The 22522-nt window shown below is 48.9% G+C and overlaps 1 protein-coding gene across 1 annotated transcript in view; it reads left to right on the forward strand.

The window, feature by feature from the left end:
- Nucleotides 1-22522, forward strand: part of galntl6 (polypeptide N-acetylgalactosaminyltransferase like 6) — a 1368692-nt gene that overhangs the window by 1057124 nt on the left and 289046 nt on the right. The window contains exon 7 of the mRNA XM_078557596.1: nucleotides 4605-4788. Coding sequence (XP_078413722.1) covers nucleotides 4605-4788 — 184 coding nt within the window. The remainder of the gene's footprint in view (nucleotides 1-4604; nucleotides 4789-22522) is intronic.

Raw genomic sequence — 22522 nt, forward strand, 5'->3', positions numbered from 1 at the left:
ACCTTGGGGGTGGGGGTTTCAGGGAGGTTTAGGGGATATCAGGTAGTTCGGGAGGGTCGTTGTGGTTCTCGAGGGTGGTCTGGGGTTGAGGACAGTCGGGGGGTTTGGGGGATAGTCAGGGAGGTGGGGGAGGGCAATCTGGGCAGTGGGATGTAGTGGGGGTATGGGGGAGGATAGTCATGACGTCCAATTGGATTCGGTGGCGGGGTGGGGAGTCAATACCGTACTTACCCAGGAGATAGAAATGGTTTAATCCTAAATTTTCCTGGGTAACTATTCTGCTAAGAGAGTCAAAACCATCCAAAGTTTCTGATTTAAAGCAGAGTTTCGGATGGTTCTGGGTTCAGGGTACTGGGCCATCAGAAGTTTAAACTTTCCGGCAGTTCCCGTGCAGTCCTTGCCTCGGGACTTCAGCGGGGGCGGGGGCCGGGGTGGGGCAGGGGTGGGGGCGGGGGGTTGTCCCCCTGCGCATCTTCTGGGGTACCCCCTGGGTATGACCCACAGGAAATGAAAGTTTGGGCCATGATTTTTTTTCTTTTGTTTCTCTCGCTCTCCCTTTCTCTCTCTCTCTCTCTCTCTCTCCGTCTTTGCCTTCTACCCTTTCTGGATTAAAATGGTGGATGCAGGGATTTTTTTTTATTCATTCACGGGATGTGGGCTTCGCTGGCTGGGTCAGCATTTATTGCGCATCCCTAATTTCCCCTGAGAAGGTGGTGCTGAGCTGCCTTCTTGAACCGCTGCAGTCCATGTGGTGTAGGTACATCCACAGTGCTGTTAGGGAGGGAGTTCCAGGATTTTGACCCAGCGACAGTGAAGGAACGGTGATTTATTTCCAAGTCCGTATGCTGAGTGACTTGGAGGGGAACTTCCAGGTGGCGGTGTTCCCACATATCTGCTGCCCTTGTCCTTCTAGATGGTAGTGGTCGTGGGTTTGGAAGGTGCTGTCGAAGGAGCCTTGATGAATTCCTGCAGTGCATCTTGTAGATGGTACACACTGCTGCTACTGTGCGTCAGTGTGGAGGGAATGAATGTTTGTGGATGTGGTGCCAATCAAGCGGGCTGCTTTATCCTGGACGGTGTCAAGCTTCTTTTGTGTTATGGGATTTGCACTCATCCAGGCAAGTGGAGAGTATTCCATCACATTCCTGACTTGTGCCTTGTAGATGGTGGACAGGCTTTGGGGAGTTAGGAGGTGAGTTACCCATCGCAGGATTCCTAGCCTCTGACCTGCTCTTGTAGCCACAGTACTTATATGGGTAGTTCAGTTCAGCTTCTGGTCAATGGTAACCCCCAGGACGTTGATAGTGGGGGATTCAGTGATGGTAATGCCGCTGAACATCAATGGGCAATGGTTGGATTCTCGCTTGTTGGAGATTGTCATTTCCTGACACTTGTGTGGCACGAATGTTACTTGCCACTTGTCAGCCCAAGCCTGGATATTGTCCAGGTCTTGCTGTATTTGGACAGGGACTGCTTCAGTATCTGGGGAGCCACGACCGGTGCTGAAGATTGTGCAATCATCAGCGAACATCCCCACTTCTGACTTCATGATGGATGGAAGGTCATTGATGAAGCAGCTGAAGATGTTTGGGCCTAGGACACTACCCTGAGGAACTCCTGCAGTGATGTCCTGGAGCTGACATGACTGACCTCCAACAACCACAACCATCTTCCTTTGTGCTAGGTATGACTCCAACCAGCAGAGAGTTTTCCCTCTGATTCCCTTTGACTCCAGTTTTGCTAGGGCTCCTCAATGCCACAATCGGTCAAATGCTACCTTGATGTCAAGGGCAGTCACTCTCACCTTACCCCAGGAGTTCAGCTCCTTTGTCCATGTTTGAACCAAGGCTGTAATGAGGTCAGGAACTGAGTGGCCCTGGCGGAACCCAAACTCGGCATCAGTGAGCAGGTTATTGCTAAGCAAGTTTCGCTTGATAGCACTGTTGATGACCCCTTCCATTACTTTACTGATGATCGAGAGTAAACTGATGGGGCGGTTATTGGCCGGGTTGTATTTGTCTTGCTTTTTGTGTACAGGACATACCTGGGCAATTTTCCACATAGCTAGGTAGATGCCAGTATTGTAGCTGTACTGGAACAGCTTGGCTAGGGGCGTGGCAAGTTCTAGAGCACAAGTCTTCAGTACTATTGCCAGAATATTGTCAGGGCCCATGGACTTTGTGGTGCCTTTAGCCATTTCTTGATATCACACGGAGTGAATTGAATTGGCTGAAGACTGGCATCTATGATGCTGTGGACCTCCAGAGGAGGCCAAGCTGGATCATCTACTCGGCACTTCTGGCTGAAGATTGTTGTGAATGCTTCAGCCTTATCTTTTGCACTGATGTGCTGGGCTCCTCCATCATTGAGGATGGGGATATTTGTGAAGCCTCCTCCTCCAGTGAGTTGTTTAATTGTCCATCACCATTCATGACTGGATGTGGCAGGACTGCAGAACTTAGATCTGATCCGTTGGTTGTGGGATTGCTTAGCTTATCACTTGCTGCTTATGCTATTTGGCACGCAAGTAGTCCTGTGTTATAGCTTCACCAGGTTAACACCTCATTTTTAGGTATGCCTGGTGTTGCTCCTGGCATGCCCTCCTGCCTCTTCATTGAGCCAGGGTTGATCCCCTGGCTTGATGGTAATAGTAGAGTGGGAGACATGCCAGGCCATGAGGTTACAGATTGTGTTCGAGTACAATTCTGCTGCTGCCCCACAGCACCTCACCAGATGCCCAGTCTTGAGTTGCTAGATCTGTTTGAAATCTATCCCATTTAGGTTGTAGTGCCACACAACACGATGGAGGTTATCCTCAATGCAGGACTTTGTTCTCTATGAGTGGTGATCACTCCTACTGATACTGTCACGGACAGATGCATCTGCAGCAGGCAAGTTGGTGAGGATGAGGTCAAGTATGTTTTTGCTTCATCACCTGCCACAACCCAGTCTAGCAGCTATGTCACTTAGGACTCAGCCAGCAGCAGTGCTACTGAGCCACTCAGTGATGGACATTGAAGTCCCCTTTTCTGCACCCTTGCCACCCTCAGTGCTTCCACCAAGTGATGTTCAACATGGAGGAGCACTGATTCATCCCTGAGGGAGAGTGGTACATGTTTGGTCTAATACCATGAGACTTCAATGTTGAGGATTCCCAGTGCAACTCCCTCCTGACTGTATACCACTGTGCCGCCACCTCTGCTGGGTCTGTCCCGCTGGTGGGACAGGACATACCCAGGGAAGGGGATGGTTGAGTCTGGGACATTATCTGTCAGGTATGATTCCATGAGTGTGACTATGTCAGGCTGTTGCTTGACTAGTCAATGAGACAGCTCTCCCAATTTTGGCACTAGCCCCCAGATGACAGTAAGGAGGACTTTGCCAAGTCAACAAGGCTGTGATTACCATTTCCAGTGTCTGGTGGTGGTACCTTTCATTCCATCTTGCTAGGCCATTTAAGAGTCAACCACATTGCTGTGGGTCTGGAGGTCACATGTTGGCCAGGTAAGGACAACAGATTTCATTCTCTAAAGGCATTAGTGAACCAGATAGGTTTTTATAACACTCAACAATGATTTCATGGTCATCATTAGATTTTTAATCCCAGATTTTATTGAATTCAAATTCCACCATTTGCTGTGGTGGGATTTGAACCCAGTTCCCCAGGGTCTCTCGATTACTAGTCCAGCAACAATACAACGCCATCTCCTCCCCCTATAAAGTATGTAAGGGAAGAAAAATATAATACCATTTCTGCAGCATCCTTCAAAACCTCAGGATGTCCCAAAGCATTTTACAGCCAGTTAAGAATTTTTTTGACATGTAGTAATGTAAGAAACACAGCAGCCAATTTGCACACAGCAAGCTCCCACAAACAGTAATGAAATAAGTGACCAGATAATCCATCCATAATGGGATCTTCACATCCAGTTGAGGGAGTAGATATCTCATCTGAAAGGGAGCCCTCCCTCAGTACAGCACTGGCCTTTTTGGCCTAGATTAATCTGTTCAAGTCTCTTGAACCCACAACCATCCGACACGGAGATTGGATTGTTTAATCTAGGAACATAGAAACGAGAGTAGGCCATTCAGCCAATTGTGCCACAGTGCAAGTATTTTCTACTGCCTTCAGTGATACTGATGTTGGGGATGGAGCTACCATTTAACTTATGCTTAGAATGTTTAATTTTTCTCCTTGTGGTCAGTGGTTCAACCTAGCCACAGAAGGAGGCACAGTGAGCTGCAGCAAAGGATGTTGTAATGTTGTGTGACTGTGATGTTTTAGGAAGAATCAGCAAGCTGATTGCTCGACAGATTTGGAACAGTTTAGGCAGCCTGAGTGACAGAGGTGGCCTCGCTGGTGAAGACCTACTTTAAAAGAGATCCGATTGTTTCTAACGACCGGTCAGCCACATATAATGTCCAATTTCACACAGTGCGCAGTTGTGGATTGAGCAGTTGCAAAGAGCTGAGGACCGCGGGGAACTGGAGGCAGACAATGTCACACAGTCCTCTGGGCTGAAGTAGAGCAGGTCAGCGCGGTTATGATGGACGGGCCTGGTTTAACCATGTTTTTCTCCCTGCCGTCCCTTTTCATCTTTCAGACCAGATTGCGCAGGACCGCAGGACCATCGTGTGCCCGATGATCGATGTCATTGACCACAATCATTTTGGCTATGAGATGCAGGCTGGAGACGCCATGAGGGGAGCCTTCGACTGGGAGATGTACTACAAGCGCATCCCCATCCCGCCGGAGCTCCAGAGGGCTGATCCCAGTGACCCGTTTGAGTAAGTAGCACCGAGGAAAGTTATGGCAGAGATCAGAGATCGAGTGAGGCCGCAGCATTCTGAGGACCGTGAATTTTAGAGGGAGAGCTGTCAAGTGTTACACTTATATAAGGCGGCTTTATTTTTGGGCAGGATTTGTGCTTTTTCATACCGTCTCAGTATTTCAATTCCGCTTTTTCTCTTTTGACGACTATTCACCCCATTTTCCTCAGGAATAGTCTTAGGATCATAGAAACTTGCAGCACAGATGGCGACCATTTGGCCTGTGCTACTTCCTTAAAAGAGCTATTCAAATCAGCCCACTCTCACTTGCCCTTTCTCCAGAATGCTGCAAACTCTCTTTTTTCAAGGGGAGAAAAATGCTCCCACTGATGGAAGAGCCAAGAGAACGAGAGGGCACAGATTTAAGGAAATGGGCAAAACAAGCAATGGCAACAGGAGGAAAAACCTTTTCACTCAGCGAGTGGTTAGGATCTGCAATGCGCTGCCCGAGAGAGTGGTGGAGGCAGGTTCAATCGAGGCACTCAAGTGGGAGTTGGATTATTATCGGGTGAATTGTTCCTACACAGAGCCAGCTTGAATCTGCTTCCATCGCCCTTTCAGACAGTGCATTCCAGTTCATAATAATTTACTTATCTCACATCAGCTACCTTGCCAATTATCCTAAATCTGTGTGCTGTGTGCTCTGGTTTCCGGTGCTCCAATCAATGGGAAATAATTGCTCCTTATGTAGTGGATCAAAACCCTTGATAATTTTAAGCACTTCTATTAAATCTTCCATTAACCTCCTGTGTGTTCTGAGATGGCCCCTCTGCCTGCGGACTCTCAGAGTGGCATTTGGGTAGTCATTCCCTGGTATCTGTTTCGTACTACATAGGGGTTACGGAGTTAGCAGGTCAACACCCCTTTGACCCTTTGTTTATGACATCTTTGGCAATCTCTCCTTTGCCTCCCCCTATCACTAGCCCTCTATCCAGCTCCACCTGTCCAACCCCCCTTAAACAGCTTATATTTCACCACATTTCTGTTTCTCTTTAGTTCTGATGAAGAGTCATATGGACTCGAAACGTGAACTCTGCCTTCCTCTCCACAGATGCTGTCAGACCTGCTGAGTTTTTCCAGCTATTTTTGTTTTTGTTTCAGATTTCCAGCACCTGCAGTATTTTGCTTTTATTTAACAGAGTAGGCCTGTTGCTCCTAGGCATGATCCCAACATCTCTCTCTCTCTCGAGTCTAACACATGACTGACTGATGTCAGCGATACATCATCTACGTCATACATTAGCATACCCCAGCTGTTAATCCTTTATACTACACCTCCCCCCATGCATGCTATCCTATTTTCAACAACAATATGAAACTATGTCTTTAATTATTTACATGACATTTCTGTAGCTCCCATTTTACAACTACAGATTCTACTCAACTCCAACTCTTACTCTTCCCCTTCCCCAAGTCACAGTCCTGAGGGATTCAACCTCCCTTGGGTATTCTCGGCCCTCAGGAAATACATCTTGGAGATGTTTGGGTTTTCTTCTATATTGGGATGACATCATCATCATCTGCAGAATATGATAGCAATTTAGTAGCATTGCTGGGAAGCAGAGTGTGGAGTTCAGGATAACTGAACTGCATGGACAATGAGGACTTATCAACGAAAGACTGACCCAAGAGAGAAGGCTGAAGAGCTTTGACCTCTGGACCCTCTGGGACTAGAAGAGACGAACTCAGGACTCTGTGAGGAACTTGTTGATCCCTCAAAGAGCACACTGAGGAATACCTTCAGAAGAGGAATGATCTTCAGCTCCAGGGAAGACTGTCGCAGCCGCATAATTCTCTGCAGCATCAAAGACTGAAAAGTTATTGAAGAGCTGAGATTTCAATTACCTTAAAAGACGAAGGGGAAAAAAATGACAAACTTTCCTGTCAGTCTTTCAGGAAAAGAAGAAATAATTTCCCAATAATATTCTGGAAGGATGGTCTACTTTCAGTTGGCAGCGGTGCGAGAGCCACACTTCTCTCTGTGTGAGGCTGCTCCACTCTGGGCAATGGGAAGAATTGCTGAGGATACGGAGACAAGACGGCACCATCTTTTTTTAATGAGACGAATTTCCTGTAGACGATTGACATGGAGACAAGATTGCTGTACAAGATGCTGCAGCTTCAGCAGTGCTGAAGTTTCTGTTGCAACGTCTGTGCTTACTTCTGGAGGGAAGAAGACTTTCAGCTGGGACTGAAGTATGGGGATCAATGGACTTTCACCCTGGGAAGGTACCAGCTCTTTGGCAGTGTGATCCTCTACGGACTCTGACCTGGACTCAGGCAAGGCATCCTCTCTGGATGACTGTTCATGGACAATGAGAGCTAGACTAGGCAATAGATTGGTTCAGTGGAACAAAGATCTGAATGCTGCACAGCCACTAGAAACACAGCTGATTCCTCTAAAATAGACAACAAAGACTTCATATGTGTCTATTGACTGGAAAAATGGACCATCCTCTAGGACCTCAACCTCCAATAGATCACTCAATGCTGTAAGAGCTTCTTTCTCATCAGTTTCTTCTGGGAAAAGCCACTCCAGGTCCAGCAGGTCTTCATGGGGATGATCACCGTCTGCTACAGTGCCTTCCCTATCCATCACCTCTGGCCTTACTTCATGAAGAAGTGAGAGATTCATAACCTCAACCTCTGCCCCGAGTCTAGTCTCCTTGTCTCCAGTGCAGAAATGATGGGCCAAATGGCCTCCGTCTGCGCCATTAAAATTGTGATTCTGTGACAGGGGATAGTATCTCAGTGAAAGACAGGAACTTGCTGCCGATTGTATAAACTCCCTCAGCTTCTGAAGGCTGAATTACCACCACTGCTAAATGAAAGTTTGAAGGTTGTTCCATGAAATACAGTGAGTCATTTGAATGGTGGGCAACGTCTGGTTCATCTAGGATTCCTAGAAGTAAACCAACATCGCCACTCAGTGAGGATGTACATGAGATTGTGAAGAACATAGAGAGAATCACCGATCTGTCGGCACTTGTAGCTGAGAGGAGCAAGAATCCTGCCTTAGATTGGGAGCTGTATGCTGCCTGGACCTTATAACTTATCTGATGGATAAAGCGTCATTGGTTGAAACCAGTTAAGATCATCAGCCAATGTGTTAACAGCAGCTTCAGTGTCAATTTTAAAGGTGGTATCGAAGCCTTGAGCTTGCCCTCTAACTGACCAGAAGCCTGGACTAAGACTATCTAGTTCCCCTAGCAACTCCGTGATTTCGTCTTTATCTTGATTTGCCATTTCTTGGATGGAGTGTGTTTCATAAATATTTCCTTATCTCCTACCTCGATTAAAGTTGTTGCATTTGCAGAAACACCTGAAATGTCCAGTTTTTGCCACACTGGAAGCATTCCGCACCCACCCTCTGGGCAGTCCCGGTCTCAATGTTTGATTTCCACACCACAGCGCAAGCATCTCAAATGGCTGCCGGTGTGGAGTTTCCCAACCTTTCGCCTGGTTTGGCAGGTGTTCTTGTGGGTAGAGTTGCTGCCTGTTTGGCAGGTGTTCTTGTGGGTAGAGTTGCTGCCTGTTTGGCGGGCGTTCTTGTGGGTGGAGTTGCTGCCTGTTTGGCAGGTGTTCTTGTGGGTGGAGTTGCTGCCTGTTTGGCAGGTGTTCTTGTGGGTAGAGTTGCTGCCTGTTTGGCGGGCGTTCTTGTGGGTGGAGTTGCTGCCTGTTTGGCAGGCGTTCTTGTGGGTGGAGTTGCTGCCTGTTTGGCGGGCATTCTTGTGGGTAGAGTTGCTGCCTGTTTGGCAGGTGTTCTTGTGGGTGGAGTTGCTGCCTGTTTGGTAGGCGTTCTTGTGGGTAGAGTTGCTGCCTGTTTGGCAGGTGTTCTTGTGGGTGGAGTTGCTGCCTGTTTGGCAGGTGTTCTTGTGGGTAGAGTTGCTGCCTGTTTGGCGGGCGTTCTTGTGGGTGGAGTTGCTGCCTGTTTGGCGGGCGTTCTTGTGGGTGGAGTTGCCTGTTTGGCGGGCGTTCTTGTGGGTAGAGTTGCTGCCTGTTTGGTAGGCGTTCTTGTGGGTGGAGTTGCTGCCTGTTTGGCGGGCGTTCTTGTGGGTGGAGTTGCTGCCTGTTTGGCGGGCGTTCTTGTGGGTAGAGTTGCTGCCTGTTTGGCAGGTGTTCTTGTGGGTAGAGTTGCTGCCTGTTTGGCAGGTGTTCTTGTGGGTGGAGTTGCTGCCTGTTTGGCAGGTGTTCTTGTGGGTAGAGTTGCTGCTTGTTTGGCAGGTGTTCTTGTGGGTGGAGTTGCTGCCTGTTTGGCGGGTGTTCTTGTGGGTAGAGTTGCTGCCTGTTTGGCAGGTGTTCTTGTGGGTAGAGTTGCTGCCTGTTTGGCGGGCATTCTTGTGGGTAGAGTTGCTGCCTGTTTGGTGGGCGTTCTTGTGGGTAGAGTTGCTGCCTGTTTGGCGGGCGTTCTTGTGGGTGGAGTTGCTGTCTGTTTGGCGGGTGTTCTTGTGGGTGGAGTTGCTGCCTGTTTGGCGGGCGTTCTTGTGGGTAGAGTTGCTGCCTGTTTGGCGGGTGTTCTTGTAGGTGGAGTTGCTGCCTGTTTGGCAGGTGTTCTTGTGAGTGGAGTTGCTGCCTGTTTGGCAGGTGTTCTTGTGGGTAGAGTTGCTGCCTGTTTGGCAGGTGTTCTTGTGGGTGGAGTTGCTGCCTGTTTGGCAGGTGTTCTTGTGGGTAGAGTTGCTGCCTGTTTGGCAGGTGTTCTTGTGGGTAGAGTTGCTGCCTGTTTGGCAGGTGTTCTTGTGGGTACAGTTGCTGCCTGTTTGGCAGGTGTTCTTGTGGGCGGGGTCGCTGGCCACGGGCCTACCCAGTCAGCAGAGTCATGTGAAGCCTTGGAATCACCCTGGGTTGTGGCCCAATTCAGCACTCAGAGTTTGGCCTGTGTAGCATACTGAACCGCTTGCTCGATAATGGGGTCCTGTGACAGGCTAAAACACGTCTCGAAAGTGTTGAGAGCGGCATCAAAGTCCACAGTGGACCCTTCCACCGCCTGCCTCGGGAGAATGTCACCTGTTACTGGACCCGCAACATGAAGAAATAAACTGACCTGAGCTGCCACTCTCTATTTTGCAACCCTGACACCTGAGGAAGTATTTCCTCCAAACCCTCCAGCTCTGGCCCTGCAGGAAGGGCAGGGAGCGCTCGAGCGGCGCTGGCATCCTGACCACATTCCAGTTTTCCTGCTCCTGTCGCTGGGTTGTAAGTACGAGCTGCTATCAGGGTTTCCCTTCACTCCGTGTCTCCGTCATTAACACCGATGCATTTTCCACGTCGATGTCTCCACTGCTGCCACCCTGTTCTGAGATGGTCCCCCTGTCTCTAGGCGTGGCTCTTACAGTAGACAGACTGCAGTCATGCTCTGGTATCTGCTTAACACCTGTTTATTAGCACTACTTCCAAACAGGCTGCGGAGTCCGGCATGTTGCTCCTACCATGATTCCAGCCTCTCTCGAGTGTAACACATGACTGACTGATGTCAGTGGTGCATCGTTATCTATGTCAAACGCTTGCATATCCCGTGTGTTCACCCACTGCGCTCCGAGGAGAATAACCCCAGCTTTTCTAATGTCTCCTGGTAACTGAAGGCCCTCATCCCTGTGCTATTTTATGCTTACTGTGCAGAGAGTGCAGTCTCACAGGCCATGATAGCTGCTCCAACATGCCCAGTCTAATCAGCCGTCCTTCAGGCTAAAGCGAGAGAGCCAGCGTTCGCAGGATGTTCGTCTGTGGAAGGCGTTATCGTCGCCGAGTTTGACTCTGTCCCTATCGGAACATCCAACGCAGCAGCTCCTTCAACAGAAGAAGAAAGCGCACGCATTTCAATAGCGTTTCAGGACGTTGCAAAGGGCTTTCCAGCCAATGAAGAATTTTGGAAGTGTAGTCACTGCTGTAATGTAGAAAGCACAGGAACCAATATGTGCACAGCAAGATCCCACACATATAATTCCGATGATAATAATAATAATATGTTTAGTGAAGTTGGTTGGGAGGTAAATGTTAACCAGGATACCGAGGGAGAACTCCTGACCTTCATATCGTTAGGTCTTTTATGAAAGGACATATGGAGCCTCCATTTAACATCTCATCTGAAAGGTGGCACCTCTGACTGTGCTGCATTCTCTCAGTAATGCTAGCTGGAGTACCAGCCTTCCCCCCCACTAATGTTCTTTTTCAGAACTAATATCCCTCTCCTGAAGACATGTTGCCCACATACACCTCCATTCCCAGTCACCTTCACCTGTCCTCTGTCTTCATTCATCCTCTCTCCCCTTTCCCTCATTGTCCTCAATTCTATCACCCTCCTCCCTCCCATTCCCTCCCTTCTCTCCTCTCCCTCATCATCCTCCTCCCTCCCATTCCCTCCCTTCTCTCCTCTCCCTCATCATCCTCCTCCCTCCCATTCCCTCCTCGCCCTCCGCTCCATCAACCTCCTCCTCCTCCTCCCATTCCTCCCCTTTCCTCCTCTCCCTCACCCTCCTTCTCCCCCCATTCCATCCTTGTCCCCCTCTCCCTCATTCTTCTCCTCCTACCATTCCCTCCCTGTCGCTGACCGTCCTCTCCTTCTATTCCCTCCCTGTCACCCTCTCCCTCACACTCCTCCTCCCATTCCATCTCGCTCCCCCTCTCCTTCACCTTCCTCCTCACCCTCCTATTCCCTCCATCTTCCCTTTCCCTCACCCCCTCCTCCTCCCATTCCCTCCCTTCTCTCCTCTCCCTCATCGTCCTCCTCCTCCCATTCTCTTCCTTTCCCCCCTCCCTCATACTGCTCCTCCTCCATTCCCTCCCTGTCACCCACCCTCACCCTCCTCCTCCACCTCCTATTCCCTCCCTCATTCTCCCCCTCCTCCATTTCCTCCCTGTCACCCTCTCCCTCACTCTCCTCCTCCCCATTCCATCCCTTCTCTTCTCTCCCTCATCCTCCTGCCCCATTCCCTCACTGTCACCCTCTCCCTCACCCTCCTCCTCCTCCCATTCCCTCCCTCACCCTCCTCCTCCATTCCCTCCGTCACCCTCTCTCTGACCCTCCTCCTCTTCCTCCCTTTCCACCCCTCACCATCCTTCTCCCCCATTCCATTCCTTCTCTTCTCTCCCTCACCCTCCTCCTCCACCTCCCATTCCCTCCCTCATTCTCCCCCTCCTCCATTCCCTCCCTGTCACCCTCTCCCTCACTCTCCTCCTCCCCATTCCGTCCCTTCTCTTCCCTCCCTCATCCTCCTCCTCCTCCATTCCCTCCCTGTCACCCTCTCTCACCCTCCTCCTCCCATTCCCTCCCTTCTCTTCTCTCCCTCATCCTCCTCCTCCATTCCCTCACTGTCACCCTCTTCCTCACCCTCCTCCTCCTCCCTTTCCCTCCATCACCCTCCTCCTCACATTCCCTCCCCCTCCCCCTCTCCCTCACCTTCACCCTCCTCTTCTTCCCATTCCCTCCCCCCCCCCACCTCTCTCTCTCTCTCTCTCCCTCACTCTCGTCTGTCAGAACCCGTTGATTGTAGGAAGAGGGAAATGAAGAGTTCCTGTGGCTTCGGTAAGAAAGGGCTATCCAGAAAAAAAAATGAAAGATCCCGTTTATTGTGGAGAGGCCAGCACATTCCATTGCTTTCTGGATAACTTTGCTGTGTGGGTTGTAGTCGACACACAGAAGCTGCCAAAACTTTGCTTCATTTAATCATGTAACAGATGTTGGTGAAAAGCTTACACACGTTAGCTGTCCCTAGGCTGGAGTTGAACTCTTTTGAAAGTCAGTAATGCGGAAAGCTCTGCTCTGTATTTCTCCTCAGGCGGCAACTGATGATATTTATGTTTCTAACAAAGAGAAATTAAAATGTCTTTCCCGAGCTAGTTTTGGATGGAAGAGCGGGCGAGGCCCCCTGCCGTGTCCTGTGTGGGTGTGGTCCCGGAACGCGCCCAGCACAGCTCAGACTGCCCGTGTCCACGACCACCGACTCCACCCGGCGTAGCCGAGGTTGAAGGGACTGTCCGGCTTATACCCCAAACCCGACTGGCATCGGAGGCACAAGCCTGAGTTTGCTGCTGTGTTTGGATTCACACAACTGGGTTTTGCCTTTGATAACTGTCGTGCTGTGCAATGGTGTGACTGACAGGCCAGGCTCATCAGCAGAACAGGAGTAAAGCCCAATTGTGCCACATCGGCTTTAAAATATCTCTCTCGCTGGCTGATTTACTGCTGATTTGCTCGATGGACAACCCAGGATAGGTAGCAGGGTGATGGATCAGAGCTCCTTCAGAGTCCCCGCTTGACGGGGCCGACAGGCAATTGAGCCAGTGAAAGGCCGATTAAGGCCTATTGTCAGAGGCCAACTGGCTCCCCCCCAACCTGAGGGGAGGGGGGACCGTACCCACTGCCTGGAGTGGGCCTCCCAGTGCAGACTGGAAAACCAGTGGTGCTGCTGAGCAGGCTTTCAGGCCTTCTCAAACTGCGTTCCTCCTCGTCCACAATGGCGGCCCAGCCGCTGACGACGTTTTAACTTTAGAAGTGAAAGGGGCATGCCCTCTCTCCCTCTTACCTGAACTGCAAGTTGCTGCCCCTGCAGGGCTGGAGGGCCTCCCATAGGCTCAGCAGCTTCAAGAGCCCCCACCCACCTTCCTTATCTGGACGCCAAGCCAGGCCTCCGACCACGACTTGGCCAAAGGGTGGAAAATCACTGCCGGCTGACTTTTCCCCACACGGCATTGCGTGGTGATCCCATTTGACCCCCGCCTGGAGTCCTGATCCAAAACCCCAAATCTTGCCCATAACTGCTGATTAGCACCGGGTGATCCCACGGAGATTTAACGCTTTACAGATGAATTGGAAGGGAAGGCGGTGAAAGGCATGCAATGAAGGCGGCATAATGTCGATGGACCACTGACCCAGGGGATGTGGGGTTCGAGCCCCACCACAGCCGATGGTGAAATTTGAATTCCATCAAAATAACAAAACCCGCTGCTGATTGTTACAAAAACCCATCTGGTTCACTAATGTCCTTCAGGGAAGGAAATCTGCCATCCTTACCTGGTCGGGCCTACACGTGGTTTCAGATCCACAGCAAATGTGGTTGGCTCTTAAATGCCCTCTGAGCAAGGGCAATTAGGGGTGGGCAATAAATGCGGGCCTAGCCAGCGATGCCCACATCCCGTGAATGAGTTATTAAAAATTTTTGATTTTGGTTCATTGGTGCAATGGCACTTTGGATTTTTGGATTGCCGTGTATCCATGACAGGTGAAGCTCTGCATCCTGGGTGAATGGCCAAACGAGTGACGTGTCAAGCTGGCAATTCAAGCCAGTGGTGGCCCAGGCCCTGAAGTCACGTCGTACGACATTGCCACGCAAGTTCATGCGCACCAAGAGTACCAATGCTGGAATAAAGACAGAAAATGCCGGAAAAACTCAGCAGGTCTGGCAGCCTCCGTGAAGAGAGAGAGAGAGAGAGAGAGAGAAACAGAGTTAACGTTTTGAGTCCGTGTGATTCTTCTTCAGAGCTGCCGGCGCTGGCTTGATGCATTACTGGAGGTTTCATCACATGAGCTCTCAATGGCTAACCTTTCCTGACTTTCTTCGCCATCTCCATTCTCATAAAGGTGATCAAAGCCAGTGAATAAAAATACTCCCATTTTATTTTAATACCCCTTTAATTTTACTCCTGGGTGTTTTTTTTTATTATTTACTCCTTCGTGGAAGGTGGGCATCACTGACAAGGCTGGCATTTATTGCCCATCCCTAACCGCTCTTGAACTGAGTTTCTTGCTAGGCCGTTTCAGGGGGCAGTTAAGAGCCAACCACGTTGCTGTGGGTCTGGAGTCACATGTAGGCCAGACCAGGTAAGGATGGCAGATTTCCTTCCCTAAAGGACATTAGTGAACCAGATGGGTTTTAACAACAATCACTGGTAGCTGTCATGGTCACCGTTACTGAGACTAACTTTATATTCCAGATTTTAGATCCTAGACAGCACCTTCCGAACTCACGACCACTCCCATCTAGAAGGACAAGGGCAGCAGACACAATGGGGGGGGTGCAGAATTTTGCCCTCGTCGGGCGGGCTCAGCAGGTGGGGGTGGACGGGGGTGGGCGGGAAACCGAGCACCGCCCGCGATCGGGCCCAGACCGTGTGCTGCAGCGCTCAGCGCTGCCTGGGTGTGTGGAGGAGGGTGAGGGTAAGCTTTGCGCATGCACGTGGGTGCGGGCTGGAAAAGCCTGGACAGGCAGCTCTGTGCCTCAGGGAGATGAACAGTTTTCAAAATATATAATAAAAGGATTTTTAAGGTGTAAAAAAACGTGTCCCCTCTGTGACATGTGCAGGAACACATTAGAAATTAGGATGGCCTTTTTTTTTTAATGACGGATCAAAACCTCATCCCGCGCCCGTGGATGAGGTTTCGCAAAATTCGCCCGCCCGCCAATCGAGCTGTGAAAAGTTTTAATCAATTGGATTTTTAATGGCCTTAATAGGCCATTGACTTGTCGGAGGACCCGCTGCCAACACCTGTACCTGCCCACCAACTAAAACATCGCGCGTGTGCGCAATGACATCGGACGTTCGCCCGACGTCACCGCGCGTCATTTTACACTCGAGCGGGTCGGGCCCGCGCCTGCCTGCTCAGCAAAAAAATCCTGGCCATGGGAGCACCACCCTCTGGAAGTTCCCCTCCAAGTCACTCACCATCCTGACTTGGAAATATATCGCCGTTTCTTCACTGTCGCTGGGTCAAAATCGTGGAACTCCCTCCCTAACAGCACTGTGGGTGTATCTACACCACAGGGACTGCAGCGGTTCAAGAAGGCAGCTCACCCACCAGCTTCTCGAGGGCAACTAGGGATGGGCAATAAATGCTGGCCCGGCCAGCAAAGCCCACATGTCACGAATGAATAAAAGAAAATTGTTAATTGAATTTAACTTCCACTGTGGATTTGAGTCCATGCAAGCCCCAGCGCTAGACTAGGCTGCTAGATTACGAGTTTCGTGACAGTATCAGTACACCATCATCTGTGCAGCACTTCACTGGGTGTTAATCTTCAATTCTTGGAGACTCTGTGTGAGGCTGGATGGTTGTTAACCCAGTGCTGCTCCAGGATGTCAGTCTAGATTTAACACAAGTCCTGGCACGATACATGCTGTATCGTGCATGACCATGAGTGCTGCCTGACCCTGAATTCTTTTGATATAGCACCTTTAAGGTCATAAAACATCCCAAGGCACTTCACGGGGGGCAATTAACAAATAAATTTTGACACCGAGCCACAGAAGGAGGTGACAGGATAGGTGGCTAAAAGCTCAGTCAAAGAGGCAGGTTTTGAAAGAGCATCTTTAAGGGCGGGGGGAGAGAGAAGTGGAAAGACAGGAGGCTTACGGAGAGAATTCCAGAGCTTACCACCCCAGCTGCTGAAGGCCTGGCTGCCAATGGTATGGCGAAGCCAATCATGGATGCTCAGGAGGCCAGAATTGGAGGGAGGTGGAGATATCAGAGGGTGATAGGGCTGAAGGAAATAGGGATTGGAGCAGAAGGATGAGAATTTTAAAATCAGGGCGTTTCTGGACCAGGACCCAAAGTGGGTCACCAAGCACAACAGTGATGGCTTGCTGCAAGTTGGGCTTTGAATGTTATTCTGAATTCTTGATCGGAAGATAGGGTGTTTAATGTGATTATTGCAGGTGGTATAAAGCTCCTGTATATATTCTAATGAGTGTGAGTTTGCACTGGATACAATTGAAACGCTGAGAGTTGGCAAGCAAGTGGTCTGGAAACACGAGGGGTAGAGGAGGAAACTAAACTCCCTCAGAACCGGCTCTGAACAGTGTTACTGGGCCTGCAGCACCACCTGCTGGTGGAACTGCTCAATAGCCTTTCCTCAGAGGTTATTAAATAATCTAATCGTAGTTGGATTCCAGAGCTTTCGAAGAATTAACTTTGAATCCAGAGCAATTATAGCATTACAGGTTCCAGTCTTTAGGGTGTAGTGACAATGAAACACATGTCAATCTGTATAACCACTAGTGTTATGTAAGACTGCAAGATGCCTCGCCTGGCATCAGAGGTTGTTTTGCTGTCACGGTTGGCTCACAGTGATCCAGGGAGCTGTTGTTAATTGGCAGCCAGCGTGTCTCTGTGATGGAACCTGAAGGGTTGGGTTTTGTCAGCATTGAAGGGTTGGGTCTTGTCAACATTGAAGGGTTAGGTCTTGTCAACACTGAAGGGTTGGGCCTCATCTATCAATTGTCAAGGATTGGGCTGAGGAACTCATCCTGCATGTCTCCTGGTAACAAGCACCCCAACAACTGAAGGGGAAGTAGGGACAGGCTCTTCCATGGCAAGTCGTCCGCTTGAACCCTGGCAGTACGATAGATCCTCATCAATGCTTCCATGGTCCCTTTGAGTTAGGTGAGTGGACTGAACAGCTGCAGGGAGAGACTGGCACGTCCTTGTCAAGCAAATGGAACCTCTGGGCTGGACCTTCCACGGGTGGATTCTTCCACCAACCCCTGCTACAATGTCAGCAGGAGCTCCATACAAACCCTCAAGGAAAGGGCACTGCCAGCCATTTCTGCCCTTCCCCGGGGGCTTTGATGATCGGGGGAAGCCGCTTGCTGTAATTCTGTGTTGATTTCTCAATGTTTTGAGGTTTCTGGACCTGTCAATCTTGCAGCTACCTAATGAGCTGCTGTGATCTGGAATACTTTGTGTGAAAGAATGGTGGAAGCAGATTCCATAGTAACTTTAAAGAGAAATGGCTAAATGCTCAAAAGAGAAAGATTTACAGGGTTATGGGGAAAGAGCAGGGGTGTTGGAGGAGTGGATCTGATTGGATAACACTTTCCAAGATCCAGCACAGACACAATGGGCCGAATGGCCTGCTAGACGATTCTCTGAACTCCAGGAACCAAGTAAAAATAAAAATAAATGCACGGCTGGAAAGAAAGAAGGACTTGCATTCATATAATGTCTTTCATAAATACAGAACATCCCAAAGTACTTTACAGCTAATGGCTCCCCAAAGCCTATCCACAAGGCACAGGCAAGAGTTTGATGGAATGCTCCCCACTTGCCTGGATGAGTGCAGCTCCCACAACACTCAAGAAGCTTGATACCATCCAGGACAAAGCAGCCCGCCTGATTGGCACCTCATCCACAAACATTCACTCCCTCCACCACCGACGCACAGTAGCAGCAGTGTGTACCATCTACAAGATGCACTGCAGGAACTTACCAAGTCTCCTTAGACAGCACCTTCCAAACTCATGACCACTACCATTCAGAGGGACATGGGCAGCAGACATATGGGAACACCACCACCTGAAAGTTCCTTCTCAGGCACTCACCATCCTGACTTGGAAATATATTGCCGTTCCTTCACTGTCACTGGGTCAAAATCCTGGAACTCCCTCTCTAACACCATATGGACTGCAGCCGTTCAAAAAGGTAGTTCACCAGCAACCTCTCAAGGGCAATTAGGCAAAAAATGCTGGCCTAGCCAGAGACGCCCACATCCCATAAATGAATTTTAAAAATGAAGCACTTCTGAAGTGTAGTCTGTGTTGGTAAGCTGACAGGAATTTGCAGTCAAACAGCGATGTGGTAATGATCAGTTAATCTGATTTAGTGATGTTGGTTGAGGGATAAATATTGGCTCAGGACACCAGGGAAAACCCTCTTAGCTCTTCTTTGAAATATTGCATGGGGCCTTTGGCATCCACCCGAGAGGGCATCTCATCCAAAAGTTGGGACTTGGAACTCTGTTAATGAGTTGCAGGTTATACATTACTTTCTTACCGTTGAAGAGACCTTGTTACCATGGTAAAGGAGATCTGAAGGCTTGTGTCCAGCAGTGTACTCACTGATCTGCTGACACAATGATAGCAAGTCTACATCCAAATTTGAACGATACCATTTCATAAAGGACGGAATGACCATGAAGATGACAGGAGCCAGGCCACCGTTTCTCCCAATGTGGTTTGTTAGGCTGCAGTTATATTGTACAGTGAGTTCACAAGATATATCAATGTAATTTCCAGAAGGCACATATCTTTGATCTTTTAAATAACCCAGCTTTTTGGTAAAAATGCTCTCTTGGGACTTTGGGGAGTGAATTTGAATCGAGCCACGACAAGTTATGAAACACAACTCACGCCATCCACAGCCTTCCTAAGGACGAGCGCATTGACATCCTGGTCTAACCAAGAATGGGCTATTACTGAAGTCTCCATGACAGCCAAGAGCTGTCCCACTCCCATGGTGGTGTGGCCCTTGTCACCAAGTCACATCTTGGGCTCTCCCACCACCACCTCCACTCCTCCCCACAAGAACACAAGACATAGGAGCAGGAGTAGGCCGTATGTCCTCTCAAGCCTCCTCTTGATAAGATCATGGCTGAACTTTTATATCAATCCACCTTCCTGCCCTATGCCTATATCCTTTCCTGCTCAAAACCCTATCACGGCCAGTCTTGAATACACCCATCGATGGAGCATCCACAGGGCTCAGGGCTAGAGAATCCCAAAGATACACAACCCTCTCCCTATTGCAGTCTTAAATGGCCGACCCCTTATCTTCTAGCACCTTCCCTTTCAAAAACTTTACCTGTTCCCATCCCTCTCACTTCTCCTTTGCAATCCTCATTACCTACTACCCTCACCTCCCCCACCTCTAGTTTTACACCATGATGTCAGGCACTGAAAGTAACTGGACCACATCGGATGCTATGAAGCCTCAATCTTTTCTGCCATGATCCCATTCTGCTTAAGGATCGTTCTGTAGAACAAGAGTAAGTCCTGGAATATTTTCTTTCATTTATATTGCTGAATGAGAGGCATGTTGGGAGGGACTGTGGGCTCCCCAAGCTCCTGGGTAATTCAAAAAAGATGCAAGGCTAGAACATATTCCTTTTGTTTGGAGAGGACAGGTCCCAGTGTATGCCGCTTCTAACAAGCATAAATGAGCCAAGTTAGCAGTTTGACTAATTATCTTAAATTTGTTGTTAGTGTAGCTATTAGCACACTCAGGATTATTCAGCAACTGCTGCCCAATCACAGAATCACATCTAACAGTATACATTTTGCTTTTTGCGAGTGTGGGCTGGATGAGTATAGTCTATAGTCTGCCTATTACAAACAACCAAAGGAACATCCTGTTTGATTCAATCAGTATTCAGTTGAATGACCTGGGAGCTTGGGGAGCTTAAAGTTCCCTGTTTCTCTATGGCTTTGCCTCGGCCAGTCAGAGTCAAGCTGCCAACCTATCAACACCCTTTTTCTCCTGTAGTATAAATTGTTGTGATTGTTTGAAATTTGGCATTCTTGTGTTTGTCCTGATGAATGCAAGACAAAAAATAAACTTTGGCAACATGCCTCTCTTTTCAGCAATGTTCAAGTTCTTTTTTAAGCTCATTCTTGGGATGTGAGCATCGCTGGAATAGCCAGCAGTTATTGCCCTTGCACAGGCAATGGTTGACCATCCACAACTGAGTGGCTTGCTAGGCCATTCCAGAGTTACACATATAGGCCAGGTCAGGTAAGGACAGCAGATTTTCTCCCCTGAAGGCTATGAGTGAGCCAGGTGGGGTTTTACCACAATCCAATCGGTTGGTCACTTGCATTTTGTCCCTGATATATTTAATTAATTAAATTTAAAGCTCCCCTGCTTCTGTGGTGGGATTTGAACTCATAGCCCCTAGGGTTTTAACACCTCTGGATTACTAGTCCAGTAGCATTATCATTATGTGACCATCACCCTGAAACAGGAGGAGCTATCTTTGTCACTGAGTTTGAGAGCATCTCTTCAGTGTCCTCTAACCCTTCCCCCACAATTCCCTTTCCCACCAAAACCAAGGCTCCCCAGGCTTTCTTCTCCCCCAACCCTGAATCGCTGTTTCTCTCTCTCTCTAGTTCCTCTCCCATCTTTGCTCAGGCCTCTCTCTTAGCTGATCCCACGCTTGACAACCATCTCCTTTGCCTTCCCTCCCATTAAACTATTGACCACCCAAGTCGCTTCCAAGACCACATGCCAGCTAATACTGTAGATGGTACCCACACTGCAGGTACACTCCTTTTTCTGTCAACCATCATCACCCACTTCAAGGTGCCATCCACTCACTGCTGGAAGCATTGAATGCTAACAAACCACCTTGCCAATATCAATCACCTTTTCCTCTCCAAAGTCTTTGAATGTATTTTCACCTTCCAAGTCCATGATTATCATTCCCTGTTTGAGCCTCCCCAAACAGATTTGAATCAATGTCGCAGCCATAAATAGCATCTTCTGTGGCCGTGACTGAGATGCATTTCCCTTCCTTGTCCTCCTTGATCTCTCTGCAGCTTTTGACAAGACTGACCATGCCATCCTCCCCCAATGTATCTCTTCCATTGTCCAGCTCAATGGATTAGCCATGTAATGGGGAAGGGTGGCGGCATAGTGGTATCGTCACTTGATTAGAGACCCAAGGTATTATTCTGGAGACCAGGGTTCAAATCCCACCACAGCAGATGGTGAAATTTGAATTTAATAAAAATCTGGAATTAAAAGTCTGATGATCACCAGGCATACCATTGTGTTGTAATGTTGTAAAAATTAGTGCCTTTTAGGGAAGGAAAACTGCCATCCTTACCTGGTCTGACTTACAAGTGAATCTAGACCCACAGCAATGTGGTTGACTCTTAAATGCCATGTGAATAAAGCTAATTAGGGATGGGCAATAAATGCTGGCCTAGCCAATGATGCCCACAGCCAATGAATGAATAAATTAGATATTTTTATATACACTAATGATTTTGCTGATCTGATCATATTGCAGACAATGGCTTCTCTTAAGGGATTACATAGAATACATTTTTAAAAAATTCTTTCACAGGGTATGGGCTCCGCTGGCTGGGTCAGCATTTATTGCCCATTCCTAATTGTCCTGGAAAGGTGGTGGTGAGCCGCCTTCTTGAACCTCTGCAGTCTATGTGGTGTAGGTACACCCACAGTTGGGAAGGGAGTTCCAGGATTTTGGCCCAGCAACAGTGAGGGAATGGCAATATATATCTGAGTCAGGATTGTGAGTGGCTTGGAAGGGAACTGGCAGGCGGTGGTGTTCCCATGTGTCTGCTGCCCTTGTCCTTCTAGTCATGGGTTTGAAAGTTGCTGTCAAAGGAGCCTTGGTGAGTTGCTGCAGTGCATCCTGTAGATGGTACACTGTTGGTTTATGGTGGAGGGAATGAATGTTAAAGATGGTGGATGAGGTGCCAATCAAGTGAACTGCATTGTCCTGGATGTGGTTGAGCTTCTTGAGTGTTGTTGGAGCTGCACTCATCCAGGCAAGTGGGGAGTATTCCATCACACTCCTGACTTGCACCTTGTGGATGGTGGACAGGCTTTGGGGAATCAGGAGGTGAGTTAATTTCCATGGAATTCCTAGCCTCTGATCTGCTATTCTGGCCACAGTATGTATATGGCTGGTTAAGCTCAGTTCCTGGCCAATGGTTGCCCCCAGGATGTTGACTGTGGAGATTCAACAATAGTAATGCCATTGAATGTTATGGGGAGATAGTTAGATTCTCTCCTTTAAGAGAGGGTCATTACCTGGCGCAGCACAGAGTGGAAACAGGCCATTTGACCCAGTTAGTCTGTGCTGGTGTGTATACTCCACATGAACCCCCTCTCATCCCACCTACCTCATCTCAGCTTTTCACCTCATCTTCCTATTCCCTTTTCCTCTCATGTACT

The sequence above is a fragment of the Cetorhinus maximus genome, chromosome 2 (assembly GCF_964194155.1).
Source record: "Cetorhinus maximus chromosome 2, sCetMax3.hap1.1, whole genome shotgun sequence".
Lineage (NCBI taxonomy): Eukaryota > Metazoa > Chordata > Chondrichthyes > Lamniformes > Cetorhinidae > Cetorhinus > Cetorhinus maximus.